The sequence below is a fragment of the Vicugna pacos genome, chromosome 18 (genome assembly GCF_048564905.1).
Source record: "Vicugna pacos chromosome 18, VicPac4, whole genome shotgun sequence".
Lineage (NCBI taxonomy): Eukaryota > Metazoa > Chordata > Mammalia > Artiodactyla > Camelidae > Vicugna > Vicugna pacos.
Genome location: NC_133004.1, coordinates 23145592 through 23163400, shown reverse-complemented (window position 1 = coordinate 23163400; position 17809 = coordinate 23145592). Strand labels below are relative to the sequence as shown.

Here is a 17809-nt window from a genome sequence, read left to right as displayed (position 1 = left end):
TTCTTCTCTTTTTTCTCACTATATGTTCAACAGGTGATTTTCTTTGGCTGAGAGAATAGATCCAAATCCATGTTTTAAATCAACATTCTGTAAAATGACTTTTTTCTTAATAAAATACAGTACTTACTTTCTATTTGTCCATTCAATGTATTTTTTTCTCCTAGACCTGCAGCTCCAGATAAATGATCAACACGGTTCGGTAGCTGAATCGCAGAGATATTCTGTTAAAATTAATATTAATAATGAGTTGCATAAAGATTTCCTTATCCCTTTCTAAGAAAATACCTGTGTTTCCTACCTTATTATTATTTTTTTAATTTCCTACTTTAAAAGCAATTAGACTTAAAAACAAAATAAGCATATCCTGGAAACCCAAACATTTAAATAGAAAATTTCATAGACACTCTTTAGATCAAGTCTATCTTTTATCTTCAGTTGGCTTTTGACTCTGTAAACTGAGCATGGAAAGCTAGAGCAAATATTTTCACAGACAAAATACTGACTTACATGCAGACTTCAACAAAGATTTAACTTCAAAGCACCTAATTCCATTTTGCATTCCTCGACAAAAGAAGAGGACGTTTAAAAAAATACGTATTTTTATATGTATAACTTAATTGCTTTCCAGTAACTTGAAACTAACAGCATAAACTGACTACACTTCAATAACAAATAAAATTAAAATACATATTTAAATATATTCTTTAGTAAGTGTGCTATAAATTTAAAATGTTTCTTAGAACAGATATTGTTTTTAGCATTATAATAACATACACGGCATGAAAAGAAGCCTTGGAATCTGTCATGTTGAGTATTAACAGAACACTGTGGAAACTGCTACATTTCAGTAAACAGAGGCTTAGCAGAATCGATTATTTGATAAAACTTATTGATAGGGAAAATAGTTGAATAAAGTACCAAAGTAGAAAGAAAAACATTTGTTTAAATTAACAGCAGAAAAATTTGAAATGTAGCTGTGCAGCTCTTCAAAAAAGTACCATAAGCTAAGCTTTACTTAGGGAAGAATAAGAACACTGTTTAGTGACCACCCGCATGTGCCAGGCCCTTATGATGCACATTCTCTTTTCTACACGCAACAATAATAAAAGTGATTCTAAGGACGGTTACCCACTTGCTGCTTCCTGGTCACTCCAAGATGCTGGAGTACCGTGATGAGCAGATGTGACCCGCTGTTATCTCTGTCCGGAACATCCCTCCCGGGACCTTCGTGGGACTGGCTCCTTCCTGTCCATCACCTGGCAGCTTTGGTCACACTCAGCTCTTTTCTGACTACCTAAATTCCACCCTTACTCCACCCTCGTCCTAACTACAAACTCCCCCACTCTTGTCTAACCTAACGCTCTCCACGTTCCTTATATGAAGGACTTACTGTCCCTGATAAAGGGTTCCTGTTTACTTGTTCTTCTGTTCCTGCCACTACAGCCTAACCCCTCAACTGCTACATTCAGTGTCTAACTGCCTGGTGCATAGCTGGTGTTCAGGAACAGGAATTTATTTAAGGTCAAAACATCTAAAATCCCCAGAGGGCTTCAAGTACCAAAGCACTATATACCTATCGGAGATGTCTGATAATAGTCCACCAACACTCAACATACCCCAAATGAGAAATCCCCATGCCCGCTCTAACTTTCCCATTTTATTGTCCTTCAGATTTTAAAAAAGTGTCCTCAGCATTTCACTAGGTCACTAGTGGCCACTGTGATCATTCTCTCTTACATTTCTAGAGCACCCTTTACAGTTGACAGTGTGTTTTCACATTTGTTACCACATTTTTGTTCATGACACATAACCTGAGAGGTAGGTATCAGTACCATGTTTTTGAACGAGGTCACTGACATTCAAATAAGTCAGACAAGCTTTTCCAAGATCCCACAGTGGGTCAGAACCAGGATGCTACGTCTGCTGGCTTCAGATATAGTGCTGGGCCACTAGGCAGGAGCTGCCGAGATCCAAGAGTTCAGGCTCTCCCTACTTCTTTCCACAGCTATCACCTTGGAATAGGTCATCACTACACTGCACTTAGCTTCCTTCGAGTTCGGTCGCCATAAAGGTACTCACTGCACACTATTTTCCCTACCCAAAATGGGCTGTCCTCATTAAAACATCACTAAACCAAACTGCTGGTATTTTAACCCCACATATTTATTACTATTCCCCATGCTTTTGCTTCTCCTGAAATGTTCATTGCAGATCTACTTGACAATGCAAATATAATAGTACTTTCAAGTCACAGGCACCGTCTTTTCAAGGACAAAGTGGTTAAACAAACAAAAGCACCGTTTTTTTGTGGGTTTTTTTTTTTTTAGTACAACCTGTTTCTCTCTGAATCTAAGAGTTTTACACATTCATTTATACCAAAGAAACAAACATCTGGTCACAGGCTGACCAAGAATTATTTTCTTTAGTTTTTAGAAAAGGTAACTTCAGAACCCAAACCGATTCCCTGTGACTTCTAAGCCTTGGCTTTTGCACTACATACACCAGTTTCACTAGGTGAGTCTGGAAAATTAACAGAAGTGCACTCTGCAGTGGTATGACATGTAGCACGGCATGACTTTACTAAGTGTGGGTTAAAATGAGGAAAAAATTTTGCTGGGAAAATGCAAAAGTGAGAAAGTGAAGTCAAAACATCCCTCCATTTATGTTTTAACATCACGCAATGCTTATATTTGAAAATAATACTAATAGAAGGCAGCACCTCAGAATCCAAGGGTGATTCGACATCTTCCTTTTCTTCTAATCCTAATGCTGAAGTTGCATCTACAAAATGCAGTCACAGATACATTAATGAGAACACATACCACTGGGAAGTTTAAATAGATACATAAGTCTATCTCGATTCATGAATATGTCAATAAAGTGGCAGAAAAGAATTTCAGAGGGTTGAAGCATTTTCTGGAAGAAAACTTGGTCGTAGTTGGGATATTTATGAAAGAAGATGGCAAAAGAAAAACACTTAAGAAGAAATGGATATCATATTTGGATCCACGCACTTTAGATCTTTTACACTAGCTTTTTTTTTTTAATGGCGGTACTGGGAATTGAACCCAGGACCTCGTGCATGCTAGGCACGTGCTCTCCCACTGAGCTGTACCCTCCCCGCTCCAACCACATTGGCTTTTAAGCAGAGAAGAAAATCCATAGGTGCTCACTGACTTACCACCTCTGTCACTTTCGTGTGCTCCATCAACAGAAATCAATTTGCTATGACCTGCTTGCTCCTTTAGGACACTGTTAATAGTCCGAGCGCCATTCTCTTTTCCCCCAGTTTTCGGCTTTGTTGCTTCTTCCTATAAAAACAAAACAAAATGTAACAAAAACCCAACTTCAGAAAACATCATATTCCTACACTTGGCCATTCAATCAATCAGTCAGGAAGACAACATATATTGACTGTATCCGTCAGATCATAGGCATTATCCTGGGACAAGCTGGCAACATACATAAAAGACAGATTCTGCTCTATATTCTAGGGGAGATAGAGACACATGAAAATGAATCAACACAGACAAGTATCATTCAACAGCTCTACACCTGAAGTGAACAGATACAGTAAGGGCACAAAGGAGAGAAGAGACTTGCTGCATGTCAATAGCTCAGGGAATGCTGGGAAGACAAGACCGTGTCTTAAAAGACAGACCGAGTGCAGAGAGCAGATGTGAAGGGGGTTCTAAAAAGGGCAGCCTGAGCCAAAGGTCGAGGTGTGAAACAGCATGATAAGTCACATGGAAAACTACAACACAGTTACTGGGGATGGAATGGAGAGACAAAATTTGCTAGATTAAATATAAGACATCACTTCATCAATTTAAATGTGAGGATTTCTACAAAAAGAAGTAACTTCAAGTTAAAATGAATTTCCATAGGGAACTATATTATCTCACAAACAACTACAATGGAAAAGAAAAAAAAAGAATTAGACACATACATACATATGTATAACCAAGTCACTTTACTGCACACCTGTAGCTCATACAATACTGTACATCAACTACATTTGAGTTAAAAAACACACTTCTATAACCAAAAAGAAAAAAAGTGAGGATCAAATTTTCTTCCCGTTGTTCATAAAATCAGCTATATGTCCTTCAGTAGCGTCTGAGCACTTTTTTCCATGAGCTGACTTTTCCCTCTCCTAATTTCAATTTGAGATAATTTCTATCATAATTTGTACTATAGAGTTCCTGCTCTCACTTAACCCCACTATTTCTGCTGTGTTTGTATAATAATCTCTCTCATTTTGACACTCATTCATCTCGTCCTTATTAGATGAATCCTTCCCCTTTGTACCCCTGCCCATCTTCATATTCATCCAGCTGTTCTTTCCAGTTGCTTTCTTATGCTTTCTTTTCTTCATGGCATATTTGAGAACTGTTTATTGCCACCAACCTTTACAAATCTCAGTCCTGCATGTGTACCTCTCTTGTTATCACACTGTTTTCTATTGTGATCTTGAGGACTTCCATTCCTCTGTAGGATCCTTTCCATCCCCATGAGAATCAGGGGGACGGTAAGTGAAAAAGCACAGGAAGGAAAAGTTAAAAACAAAACGACTTACCTCTGTAACACCAAGGACTGCTGAAGACGTGAGAGGTTCCGGTGCTGGGAAGGCAGGATGAGAAAAGCCTGAAACTTCACTTGATGGTTGGGAAAAGGTTCTAACCGCATCTTCATTTTCATTATTAGAATTATTGTCCTCAAAGAAGGTGCTAGTTCCTGGTTTCAAAACACCATCTTTTGCCTCTGCTGTAGTGACAACAAGGTATGGTAGATGAAATTATCTATAATTTCTCATCAGTGAAAACACAAAAAGACACTCTTCAAATAACTTACTGTTTATCACGGGTTCTCCCCAGGCCTGAATTGGCTTTCCGAATCTTGGATGCCGGACTTTCTAGAGAAGAAAATAACAGCTTTAAGAACAACAAATATGAAATTGAATAAAGTAATTATAACATTCCCCATTCCTAGATGATCTAACACAAAAAGTGCTGGCTCTGGAGTCATTCAGATAGGGATTCAAGTCCTGGGTCTGTCCTTTACCAACCTACATCTTCTCATGGGGTGAGGATTATGAGAGATGACCTCAGGGGTCCCAAAATGTTACTTTCTTTACCCCTCACTGATTATTATACAAACACTATGGTATCCATTAGATTAATGGGATAATTTAGAAAACACAGAGGAATTTCTTTATAATATGGATTTTGAGAAACAGAATTTTAATTTCTAAATTTCTAGAATTTCAAGTATTATTTTAGTCTTAATGCAGAAACAGAGATAGAAATAAAGTAAAAACAAACAAACAAACAAACAAAAAAACTCCTCACAACTCTCTGATACCAAAATAAAAAGTGTCCAAGGGGGAAAAAAAAAGATACATGCTATGTAGTTTTGGAACTGAAAGGCCACAGGAAGAGGCCATGATTATCACAGTAAGTAGCTGTGTGCACTGAAGATGCCCCTGAGGCACAAGCATTATACAAGTGCCGTCAGTGTGGTTTAAAAGTCAAAGAATCCTTATCCTTGGCCAAGCTTCACACTTCCTCTGTTGTGGGAAACCTTCTCACAGTACAATTCTCCTGTCGCGATCTATTTTCTAGTCCATTTTTCTGCAGCCTCATCTTCAGTATTTACCAAAATAAAAAAAAAAAAAGGAAAAAAGAAAGAAAACCTGCCATATTTTTATAAAATGGTTTACTCTGACCAACTTTCTCATACAAACATAAAACAATGACAGGGAGAACACTGCTAAACTTTAAGAATAAATACTACACAACACTAAGTTCAGAGCAGAAAAATTAATTTCACAAGAGAACACTTTACCTTGCGAGCAAGATCTAAGTCATCATCTGATGGAGGCCGTGAATCATCAATATCATGTTTGGGTGAAATACTTTGGAGCAAAAATACACATCAAAAATGAGTGAGTTCATTTCTTTAAACAAACAAGTCACAAAAGTCTATGCTGAGGGATAAGAAAGCAGATTTGGGAGCCAGGCTGCCTGATGGTTAAGTCACAGGTCAACTACTTGTTAACCTTGGAATCATGGGTCAACTAGTCAACCTCCCTAAACTACAGTTGCCTAATGAACTAGAAGTAAGCTATAACAGCACAGCTACTCTGCAAAGCTGTTGTGGTGACTGTATAAGGTAACAAATGCCAAGTACATAACACGGTGTCTAACCCAGAGTAGGACACTCAACAAGCCTTGTTTCTTTTCTCTGTGTTCCCTCAGTCAACATGTAATTTTTAAAAATCCATAAAATCCTACCGGCTTACAGAGATGTCTTCAAACCTCGGTGCAACCTTAATCACTAACACCTCTATTAAAGAAGAAAGTAAAATAGAGTTTATATGAGCAATAGAAAAATACAGAATATTCAAAGTATAAGACCACTGTTTTGTTAAAAAGCATTCCTTTGGGAGCACACCTGGAGACTACACACTTGAGTGAATACTGAGTATACTCCTGGTAGGTAATTAATGCATAAAACCCACTTCCCCTCCTTTATATTTATCAAAAAAAAAAGGGTGTTTATCCAAATTTGATATTTTAAAGTGAACTGCTGTTTACAAGGACCAAAATCCCAACCAAACTTTACGAGACTCACAAAAGAATGATAATCATTAGTAGAATCAGTATCATAAACTGACAATGTCAAGCTTACATAACGTGGTATTTCTGGATGATACCCATGGGACAAACCCACCCTGCCATTTGGCTTTGTCTACCTCGTGTTATCTGGGCACGGTCATCCCTATTCGCTCACATACGGTCTAGGGCTGCTTTCACACTGCAATGGCAGACATGAGTGGACGTGACAGACATCACATGGCCTAAAATATTGACTCTCTGGCCCTTTATAGAAAAAGCTTGTGCATCCCTGCTTTATGTCATAAGAGGAAACCCTAAGACTCAAATCGAATCTTCTTACTCTTCTGCTCAACATTCTTCAGTGAATCCATGCAGCTGCCATTGCTGGTTCCCAACTCGACAACCTTTTCTTCTTCGTTGTCCTTGCTGGACAATTGCAACTTTTCTTGGATATTTTCTGCCCCAGTATGCGAAGAAGGTAAACTCTCCTTAGCTGCAAAAAGAGAAATGATTCTTTTACGGTCATCACAGTAACTGCATTTCCTTTCCCAGTGGCTGCTTTAGGAATCAGCATGTGATGTAGCCCAGCCCATAAGATGCTAGGGGAAGTCTACCGGAAGCGTCTCTGTTTTCTTCCTAGTTAACAGAAAACATGCAGAGAGAAGCAGCCCTCCTCGCCTGCGGATATTGTCAGGTGAGAAGATGATGCTTGGAGCTGCTGCTAATCAGCAGATCAGGAAAGGCGACATCGAACACCAGCAGCCTCACAGCTGAAGGAGGGACAGCATCTGGGATCCTGATGACATCACCGAACCTTCTAAAGAATCCTGACTCCTGTTGCTGTAGCCATGGTTACTTAGGTCTCCTATTATTATTTGCACCTAAAACCATTCTGACAAGTTTCCCAAGGTCTACAGCAGACCTACTTTCTATAGTACTAGAAAGGCTTTCAGAAGCATGCCTGAGCTAGGTAGTCACCTCGTTCCCAACCATTCCTACAGCATCCTTTCTGCACCGACAAAACAAAACTCATAGATCCTGCAAAGTTCACTGGCACATCTTAGCCTTTGCACCGCTGTCCTTTCTGCCAAATGTAATCTTCAAAGATGTTCCGCCCACCAAACACTGCTCTTCTGCCTCCTTCCCTGGCAAACTTCTACTCGCTCTGCGTGGCTTACCTGACATCCTACCCACTTTCAAAAAACTTCTTTCCTCACCGTGGACTTAAAAGTATTTGGTACATATTAAATACCAATGAAAAATACATAAAGACAGTTACAAAGTCCTAGTGGGCTCTGGGACCAGTAAGCACAGAATAAAGTAAAGCCAATCATAAAAATGAGGATGACAGTAGCAAGCTCCTGGAGGCCAGGAACTGTGCTTTTGACCTGTTTGCATTCTGTAACGTCACAGTGGTGCTTACTACCTAAAAGACACTTGATAGTCATCTGTTAAGTGGATGAATTAACAGATAAGAATGTTTTCTTTGAAAATCCTGTTTAAAAAATATACAGACATTAACCAGGGACAACTCTATTGTGTTATGAGCACCTTGAAGACCAAAACTCTATCTTTTCCATCTTTGTATTTCCTACAACAGAAGTTCTTTGCTTGATCAAGGTGTACTAAGTTAAAGGTGCCCTCATACAGTTCAGACTGAACAGCAGGCTAGGGGTCACATCTAGGCAACACAGTCATCATCTTTTTTTTTTTTTTTTATGTGAAGCACTTCTGTGCTTTTTTTTACAATTTGTTGAGTCCTGAGTTGTGCTGAGTATTTATGATGACAATCCTTTAACTAATGGCAATAGAAAATCTTGTTCTAACAAAATATGGTTTCATGACAAGTATCCCCAAAAAAGAAGAAAACATCTGACTCTCATGAACGCAACATATCTCATTCTGTTTGCACTTCTGAGGAATGAAATTGGTGAGAGAGAGCCCTTGTTGGTGTAATGATGTGAAATGTAACCAGTGCTCCTCAACAAGGCACTGCTTTCCTGACTTCTGCCCTATCACTAGGTACCTTTAAAAAACAATCTCTTACTAGTATGCTGCACACTGGCCCAGCTGTGCAGTTCTAATTGTTGGCCATTTGTTTACAGCACCAGGAAGGTATCGCTGAGCTCCCAGTTTTAAAGACAATCACTTTTTAGTGAGACTAATCACTATGTAATAACTAGCATTCATTTACCCGATGTAATCCATTTGCTGTAAAAATTAAAGAGCCAGTTCTGTAACAAGGCCAACTTGTTATAATGTTACAGGAAATGTACAACAAAGTTAAAAACCTATTTTTCTTATTTACACAAAGATATAGTATGGGATTTCAGGGGCCATGATTAAATAAATGAATTTCTTTTCACACAATATTGTCTCAGATTTTAAATTACCTACAATTAACTTCTTAAATAATTCTGAATGCTAGACCATTAAGAAAAAATTAACTAAAAAAATAAAAACATACACAAAATTTACACACTGGCTTTTTTCACTGCTCTTTCATTATCAAAATTTCCTCAATCTTACTTTCTTTATCTATGGTAGGCCCAACAAGAGTAACTTATTACCAGAACTCTGTCCTAGGTCGCTATTTTGAGGGGGAGTATTTGATATCTTTCCATCTCTGTAGTCGACAATCAGTTGGTAGAGGCTATGTATAAAAAAATGTGATAAATAAATATTACTACTTGAATACTAATATGAAAAACAATTACCAAATGTATTAAATTCTTAGGTTATTTCAGACAATATCACAGGTAATATCAAAACTTCAATTGTCCATATATTTCAAATTTGTGCAATCTACACTTTTAAATTTAGGATGTAGAATTAAAAAAGAAAAAAAAAAGGAGGTGAAGTAGTCATGAACTGAGGGCACTACAGCTCAGTAAGTGAACTAGAGCGAGCCTGACATACGGAAAGTATCTCGAAGTCAGAAGTCCCAGCTCTATAACCAACAGCTATTTGTTCCTGGACAAGGTGCTTCTCTTCAGCTCAAAGTCTTCCTTTATAAAACTGGGATCTTACTGATCTAACTTACAGTTAGTTATTAATACTCATAAGAGTATTATGAAGATTTAATGAGATAATGTATCCCCCAGATGCTCAGAGAAATAGTGGAAGAATGGAAAAATATGTTCTTCAACTTTAATGCTGGAACTATTTGAGAATCCCAAAGAAAACCCAATCTGTGTTTTTTTCATAGGTGTAACATTTAAATGCGGCAGTTTTCAGAAAATGTTACAAATTACGGTGATTAGCTGTTCTTCGTGGTTTATACTTCAGGGCACCTCAGCTACTATATAACTTGTAGTTAAACTTATTTATAAATATATGACCTCATACAAGCATATGTATGAGAACTAAACAAGCTGTCACTCTGAAGTTTACGTGTCCATCGCCACGAAGACCGCAGAAACTGGATCAGCACAGGCATCCCGGGAGCAGAGGTCAATTGTGACCCGACTGCAGGACCAGTTTCTTTTTCCTTGTCTTCTTTGAAAATTTTATTAAAGGTCTTTAGAGAGCAACATCCAGACCCCAGACCCAGCTGCCGAGGAGATCCTGTTAAAACCAGTTTTAGTACCAACGCTGCAGCAACAGAATCAAGGGAAACAAGAGAATGATTAGAATGCCCTCGCCCTGCCCCAATGCCTTGTGGGAGAGGATTGTCACTGTGGCCTCAGGGAATTCCTTAGGTTCTTGGAAAATTCAAGAGGAAGATTATAGAAGAAAGTCTCCAAAGGAAAATACAGGATTTTCTGCTCTACCAAACATTTCAAGACCCAAACAACTAGTTACAAAAATCAGATATGTGACATTATTTGTACCCCATGCATTGGGGTTACACTGGAATGAAATGGAGAACAGCAGGACCCTAAGGATAAACGTCTTACAAACCCCGAGATAAAGAACCCTGTGCCCACTGCTCCATCTCACTAGTCTGGCCTTTTGCTGGTTTCCAGCTGATGATGTGGAGGGTCTCACTGCCATCCCCAAAGTGCCTGCTCCCAACTACAAATTCTCACCTGTCACATAACAAGTCACAGTTAGGTCATTTCCAACCTCAGTTTAGAGATAACTGGCACTTTAATGTAAACACTTACTGTTTGAAACCATTAGAACAAGCATATTGTTCAGCAGAGTGTCCGTGTACATCTAGCAAATCGGCATTAACACCTTTCTGAAGAAGCAGCTTGACTATGTCCGGTGAGTCATGACGTACAGCAAGCATCAGTGCTGATCTAAAATAAAAGAGACAACTTCACTCTTAGGAACTTAGTTAGCTTAACTTAAAACAGTTAATTTGATCTATTTTACCAAGTTAACATCCAGCCCACCCCCGGAGAACTGACCATGTACATGCTCGAGTGCTCATCTCTGCAAATTACCTCCAAGGCCAAAACGGAGGGACAAAAAAGAAGCCTCCTGTCTTACTTGGGTAGCACATAGTAGAAGTTGCTAATTTAAAGTCCTCTGAAGGACAAGAAAGGATGCTGAGGTCACGTATCTGAAGTAGCTGAAGATTTAAATAAAGGATTCCCCATTTCTTCCCTAGTCTGAAATGTAATACTTTAAAATCAGCTAGAGGTCAGGTAAGGAGAAGCTCTTTGCAGGCTGAAAACAGTAATATGAAGAAAAATGGCAATAAAAATAGTCACGGCTGCAGTTAATCACGCTGAGAAGCATGTGCCCGGCACTAACCTGAACAGCCTACGTACGGTCTTTCTTAGGCACAATCACCCTTGAAGGATGGACTACGACCCTCCTTTACATGTCAGGAAACATATTGGTTGGTAGTAAGTCATGTCCCCCAGGTAACACACCTGACCAGCAGGAGAGCTGGGAATTCAACCTCATCTGACTCTAAAGCCCAGCTCTTTCCTCTTTATCATCCACCAATGACTTGTCTTCTTTAAAGGGAATGTTTATTCTATAATGAAAGCTATTTTTCTTCCTTCTACCATTATCAATTAAAAATAAAAACATCAAAATGTACTAGAAATGAAAAAGGATGCAAACTGATGAGCCCACAGTATCTGGTAATAGTTACTCTCTTAGTGATACTCACTTAGTGATAACCTAATAACATCAGTATCCCTCAAAGAAAGTAATTTAAAGCAGAGTCATCCAAAAGACAAAACAAACTCCTCTTTGTTTAATATGCATCTTTTAAGAAAAAAATATATACCAAGAAGAGGTTAAAACAAATTATAAAAGGATGAAGAAATTCAACACTGTCTCATAAGGTAAATTAAAATTAGAGTCCATACTAATAAAACTAAAATGAAATCCCTGAACTCTTGTAAGATTGTATGACCAAAACAATCAGGTTGCAAATGACATCAGTCACTATCATAAAGGAAGATGAATCCTGCTGCATACTGCTCTTTGTGACACCAGGCAGAATAATTGCTTTTCTACCTAACTGATGATGTGTTGATTCTAAGTTAATCCTCTTCTTATTAGGTTAATCTTTCTGATTGGCTGTTACTACTCTAGAACATGAAGATTAAAAAAACAGAGAGAGAGAGAGAGAGAGAACAAACTATTGTACCTTTGCAGCTTGTCGACTGCATGTACATTTGCCCCGTTCTCTATCAAAAATTTGACCATTTCTTCTTTGTTCTTCCTGACGACGAGTAAGAATGGTGTCAAGTTATACTGTAAAATAGTAAAAACAGTTGACAATGTACAAAATTACATATAAATTTCAAAACTGAATTTAAAAACTTAAGTCTCTGAACTTAAACATACACCATAAAGTAAATAAAAAGTAGCCCCTTCCTCCTCACCCCTCTGTGCTCCTTCACTTTAAAAGGTTCCTTCTTGACCTCTTCCAAAGTTTCCCTGTGAAGTCATTCTCTGAAACTCACTTCAGACACTTGCTGGTTCCAAGAATCTTCGCTTCTATTGCAGCGTGTGTCAGGCATTCTCTAGTTACCTACTACTACTCCTGACACTCTAAACACTGCTCCAGAGAGAACCATTTAGCTACTGAATCAACTACACTTCTAACAAGCCACGCTGAGGAGAAAGATACCATACTGTCTGCAACATGCATAACCTATCCAATTACAACTATGACTAATCTCATTAGGCTTTCAGACATTCCAGTGGGAATATGATTATTTGCATGTAAAGAAAAAGTTTTTCTTAAACCAACTTATAAATTCTAATTTAAAAAATTCCATCCCACTCTTAAGGGATTATTATAAAATACGAAGTAGACTATAAATTAATATAGACTGTCTTTAAAATCTTGAAATATTTATCAAAATATACAACAGGAATTGGGAATTCAAATGCTTACAGAGGCAACATAGGTGGCCTGAGTAAGTGAAGGTCACAAGTGAGGCAGCAAACTGGAGAACACACGCCCCACCGAGAAGGGGCCACCTCTGCGAAGCAGACCACATAGGCCTGGGCTCAAGGGGGACCAGATTTGATTCTTTAGAAGTTCTGAAGTGTAGATTTCTACACAAGTCTCCTAAATTTTAAATGTTGACTCAATATGTGGAGACAGACAACATATCCAGGCATGTTTAGTCTATAGGCCACTTGTGTTTTTATGTTTGCTGTGTTTCCAAACAGTTGGGTATAAATCAAGTATTTGCATGTAAAACCTTGACCTTCTTTAGAATCATATGTCTTATGCACAAAAACACTGGGCCCCAACATGTAATAAAAATTGTGATTAAGACTCATAATACCCACTTCAAGAATTTTTCCAATGCCTACTAAAACTACAATCTATCTGTATCGAATTCTCCCTGATTGTTAATCAAATGGATAATTAGGATTAAAGATTAAGAGGTATAAATAATCAGGCATAAAATAAGGTACAAGGATGTATTGCACAACATGGGGAATAGAGCCAATAGTTTATAATAACCATAAGTGGAGCATAACCCTTAAAAATCTGTGAAACACTCAACTATGTACCTGTAACATGTAATATAGTACATCGACTATACCTCAATTAAAAAAATAGATTGTAAAATAAATACATTTTAAAAAGGCTCATAATACCTGCTTCAAGAATTTTTCCAATGCCTACTAAAACTACAATCTACCTGTATCTAATTCTCCCCAATTGTTAATCAAATGGATAATTAGTTCATGAGATGGCCGAAACTAAATTATTAGAACAACTCCAATTTGTTTTGTTACTAATGTCATGGGTCTTGATGTTTAAAACTGTCATCTTGCATGGTATACTTATATATAATGCAATACAACTCAGCCATAAAAAAGAATGAAATAATGCCATTTGCAGCAACATGGAAGGACCTAGAGATTATCATACTGAGTGAGGTAAGTCAGAAAGTGAAAGAGAAATCCCATAGGATATCACTTAATATGTGGATTCTAAAATACGATACAAATGAACTTATTTACAAAACAGAAATAGACTCACAGACATAGAAAACAAACTGATGGTTACCAAAGGGGAAAGGGGGTGGGAGAGGAATAAATTAGCAGTTTTGGACTAGCAGATACAAATTACTACATATAAAGTACATGAACAACAAGGTCCTACTGTATATACTACAGGGAACTATACTCAATATCCTGTAATAAACCATAATGGAAAAGAGTGAGTGAGTGAGTGAGTGAGTGAGTGAGTGAGTGTGTGTGTGTGTGTATATAAGAATGTATATATAACTGAATAAGAATATATGTAACTGAATAAGTATATATATATATAACTGAATCACTTCGCTGTACACCAGAAACTATCTCAACACTCTAAATCAATTAGACTTTAATTTAAAAAAAAAACTGTCATCTTGATTATGCTAGGGCTCGTGAATCTAACAGATAGATTGCAAGAGTCCGTCACACAGCTTTAACCAAAAGAAGGCTCATGATTTCCTATTACTGCAATCAGAAAAACCCTGTTGACCTAATGACCTGGATGGGAACAAAAGGGGCAAAATCTTTAAAGGATCCGACTCTACTTATTGAATCACTCACCACAAGCAAGTTTCTAACACTGAGTGCCACTGAATGATCAGTGGTTAGAAAGGAAAAGCAGCTATTCTTCAAGGCAACAGATACTGCCAGTAATATTGCCAATAAACTCCTCAGTCACAAAGAAGAGATGGGTAAAAGTCAGGCTAACATGGCTGCAAAGGAGAGCACTGAAAGCAGCAGCATCTCTCAAACCCCCGCTCTTCCAGAAATGTCTTACTTTTGAGATCTGTGAATTTACATGCATTACACGTATCCATTCAATAGTCCTTAACCAAGGGTTGCATCAGAATCTCAGGGAAGTATTTCTAAATACCTGTGTCTAGACCTGAGTACATTTATTCAAGCAAAATCTTCAGGGGAGAGCCAGGAGAAAAAGCAGGCGGACCAGTTTCGCCATCACTTGCTCCCCACCTACAGCCACAGCCCCGCAGAGGAGCTACACCAGGCTGAGCATGGAAGACCCCAAGGTGAAGGTGTACATAGAGGGCCATGTGGCCACCAGCACAAATGAATGCCCCTGCTGGCTGTCAAACATGACCTGACCTCACTTGCCCAGGTTCAAGAACCTGGGATCCTGGGGTGCTCAGGGCCTGGGGCTTGCTGCCTCCCCTGCCCAGCTGCAGTCACCCAGCTCCCTCTGCTGGGTACTGGGTTCCTTCCTCCTCCCACCCATCCCCAGGCAGGCAGCCTGCCCTTGCCATCACTTCACTCCCCACAAGCCTTCATCTTCTGTAGGCTCTGAGCCTACCACCCACTCCCAGGTACTTCCTAATGAGAAGTTGTTCCTTCTGGGGTGCAAGGGAGACAGAGCTCTGCCCTTTCTGTGGGCACTACCTCTAGCCTCTGGCCTTGGCTTTGGAGTTGTTTCCATGATAACAGGCCCTGATGTATTGTATTCAGTATACATATTACTATAAATAAAACACCTGTAGCTAGAAAAGACCCTGTATTTCAAATATCTTGTAAATAAAGTCAGTTGAGCTATACCTTGTTTATCGCCTCAATATTCGCATCATAGCGGAGCAGCTCTGCTGCAATTGATGTATTTCCAGCCAAGACGGCGTAATGCAGAGCAGTGTTTTGACAGTCGTCCGCAAGATTTGGGTCAGCACCCCGTTTCAGCAGGATAGTGACACACGCTTCTTTCCGGCACTGTACAGCCTGTTGGTATCACACCAAGAAACAGACTGTAAGTGCTAGGCATTCCAAGTTAACATTCCTCAAGTTCCAGCAGCTTGTTATATTTAAAACAGATAAATTCATTTTTATTCTAAGTAATTAAATCCAATCCATCGCACGTGCTGCTACACACCTTGATGAGAGCTGTCTTGCCTTCCTTGTCACGAGCATTCAGATCACACCACCACCGTGTAAGGAGATCCACCACTGGTGACTGGCCGCTGGCGCAGGCTAAGTGTAGGGCAGTCCTGCGAACATGAGAGGACTTTTTAGCAAATTAGAGCGTACTAGTTCGAAGACACAGTTACTCATGTAATGGTAAACATTCAACAGCATGCTATTCCTACCCCTTTAAAACTAACATTTAGTCGTATCTTAGTTCTTTCTATGGGGAAAGAACAGTATTTATTAGCTCTTATTACTCACCGCATTAATGGAAGAACTACCTGTTTGAATAGAAAGGGCATGCCGTTGAGATTCAGCTCAACTTGGGTCTGGCTTCTACTTTAACACTGTCACTTATTAGCTCTCACTTAGCCTGTCTGTGCCTCAATTTCCTCATCAACAAAATGGGCGTGAAGTAGTAGTTATCTTACAGGACCCCACTGTGATGCTTAAATGAAAAGCTATGCAAAATGTCGGGCAGCTCCTTGCACAAAATAATAGCTCAATAATTGTTGGTTATATTATAATTGTTACCGTTACTATTTTACAAAGACAACATTTCAATTAAGTAAAATGATAGTGTATCTACTTTGCTGCTGCAAGGATGAGAGAGAACGCTGTACTTCAGTGATTCTAACATGCTCCTTGTCTCACACTTCAACATCTCTGACGTGGGAAGGCAATTTAAAATTCATGTCTTAACCATAGTTGGCAGCTCCTCCCAGGCCCGTCCCACCGCTGTTACCTGTTCTTCCTGTCTCTGCTGTCTACGACATTTCTCTTGTATGTCAGCAACTCCTCCACTGTACACCTGTCACCTAAATATGCGGCTCTGTGGAACTCCTTCAGCTCGCTCACATCGACGTGATACCCAGGCACGGGCTTCTCATGATCCCTGCGCGCTTTCTGGTGGGTGCTGACGCCCACCCAGCTCACTAACTTCACGAGTCTCTTCTTCATCTGGCTTATCGCCTTCCGACACCGCTCACTTCCCTCCTGGCCTCTTGCCGCCTCCCGATCTCAGCGCTGGCGCTACAGAAAAGCCACAGAGGTCTCGCTGCCACACCTTGGCTGCAAAGCTCAACGGCTCGGAATGTTTGGTCTGGAACACTCGTAGCCTAGCAACAGCACTGACCCTCAACTGTCCCTCCAGAGCCAGTGTCCCAGTGAGTGTGCACAGAGGCCCAGAGGCCCAGTGTGCCCAGTGCGCACGCGGGAGCCTAACGCATTTCAAATCTCTGCAACTGCTTGTGGGCCATTTTGGATTCCGTTCAAATGTTGGTGCTAGGTGGCTGAGTGTTTTGGGACATTTCCAGAAGTGAGGCTTGCCCCTGAGAAAGTCATGTTTGTATGCAACTGTGGTTAGAGTGGGGTGGAACCACAGGATGCTGAAGGCCTAGTCCCCCAGAGCGCTCCCCACCAAAAATCTCTAAATCTCCTTATCCCTCAGTTTATTCCTTTCCCCATCCCTCTGGGCCCCAGCCAGTCTCCAGGGAATTTAGCACATGCAAACAGCAGAAAGCTGTTTTCATGGTTTCAGAGATTGTGGCAATATGTATCATTAAGTACAAACTTCAGAAACCAATACACGCTCTCCAGATGAAACGAAAACATGTTTCCGCATGCCTGTTGACCCTGCTCTGTGGCTCAGCCTTATGTTTACACACTTTCTTCACTTTATTTTTTGCTTTTATTTCCACCAATTAAATCTTGAATCAACCCAAGGTTTATTTGGGAGCATGGTATAACATTTGAGAACTTTTTAATCACGTAACTATGAAAACACCACATCAGTTACTCAGCGAGGCCACGCTGCTGGCTGACCACTTGCAGGAGGGGTGGAAGGCAGGGCAGACCTCCTC

General features: G+C 39.6%; 1 protein-coding gene across 1 annotated transcript in view; it reads right to left on the bottom strand.

Moving 5' to 3' along the window:
* LOC140687005 (ankyrin repeat domain-containing protein 26-like) overlaps positions 1-17005 on the bottom strand; it is a 53210-nt gene extending 36205 nt beyond the window's left edge. The window contains exons 1-14 of the mRNA XM_072942142.1: positions 16693-17005; positions 15916-16030; positions 15591-15764; positions 12181-12287; positions 10729-10867; positions 9191-9311; positions 6961-7113; positions 6297-6348; positions 5848-5917; positions 4855-4915; positions 4580-4767; positions 3182-3311; positions 2720-2781; positions 128-221 (exon numbers count right to left, since the gene is read on the bottom strand). Of these exons, the coding sequence (XP_072798243.1) occupies positions 128-221; positions 2720-2781; positions 3182-3311; positions 4580-4767; positions 4855-4915; positions 5848-5917; positions 6297-6348; positions 6961-7113; positions 9191-9311; positions 10729-10867; positions 12181-12287; positions 15591-15764; positions 15916-16030; positions 16693-16907 (1681 nt within the window). The 5' untranslated portion in view covers positions 16908-17005. The remainder of the gene's footprint in view (positions 1-127; positions 222-2719; positions 2782-3181; positions 3312-4579; positions 4768-4854; positions 4916-5847; positions 5918-6296; positions 6349-6960; positions 7114-9190; positions 9312-10728; positions 10868-12180; positions 12288-15590; positions 15765-15915; positions 16031-16692) is intronic.
* Between the last annotated feature and the right edge of the window lie 804 nt (positions 17006-17809).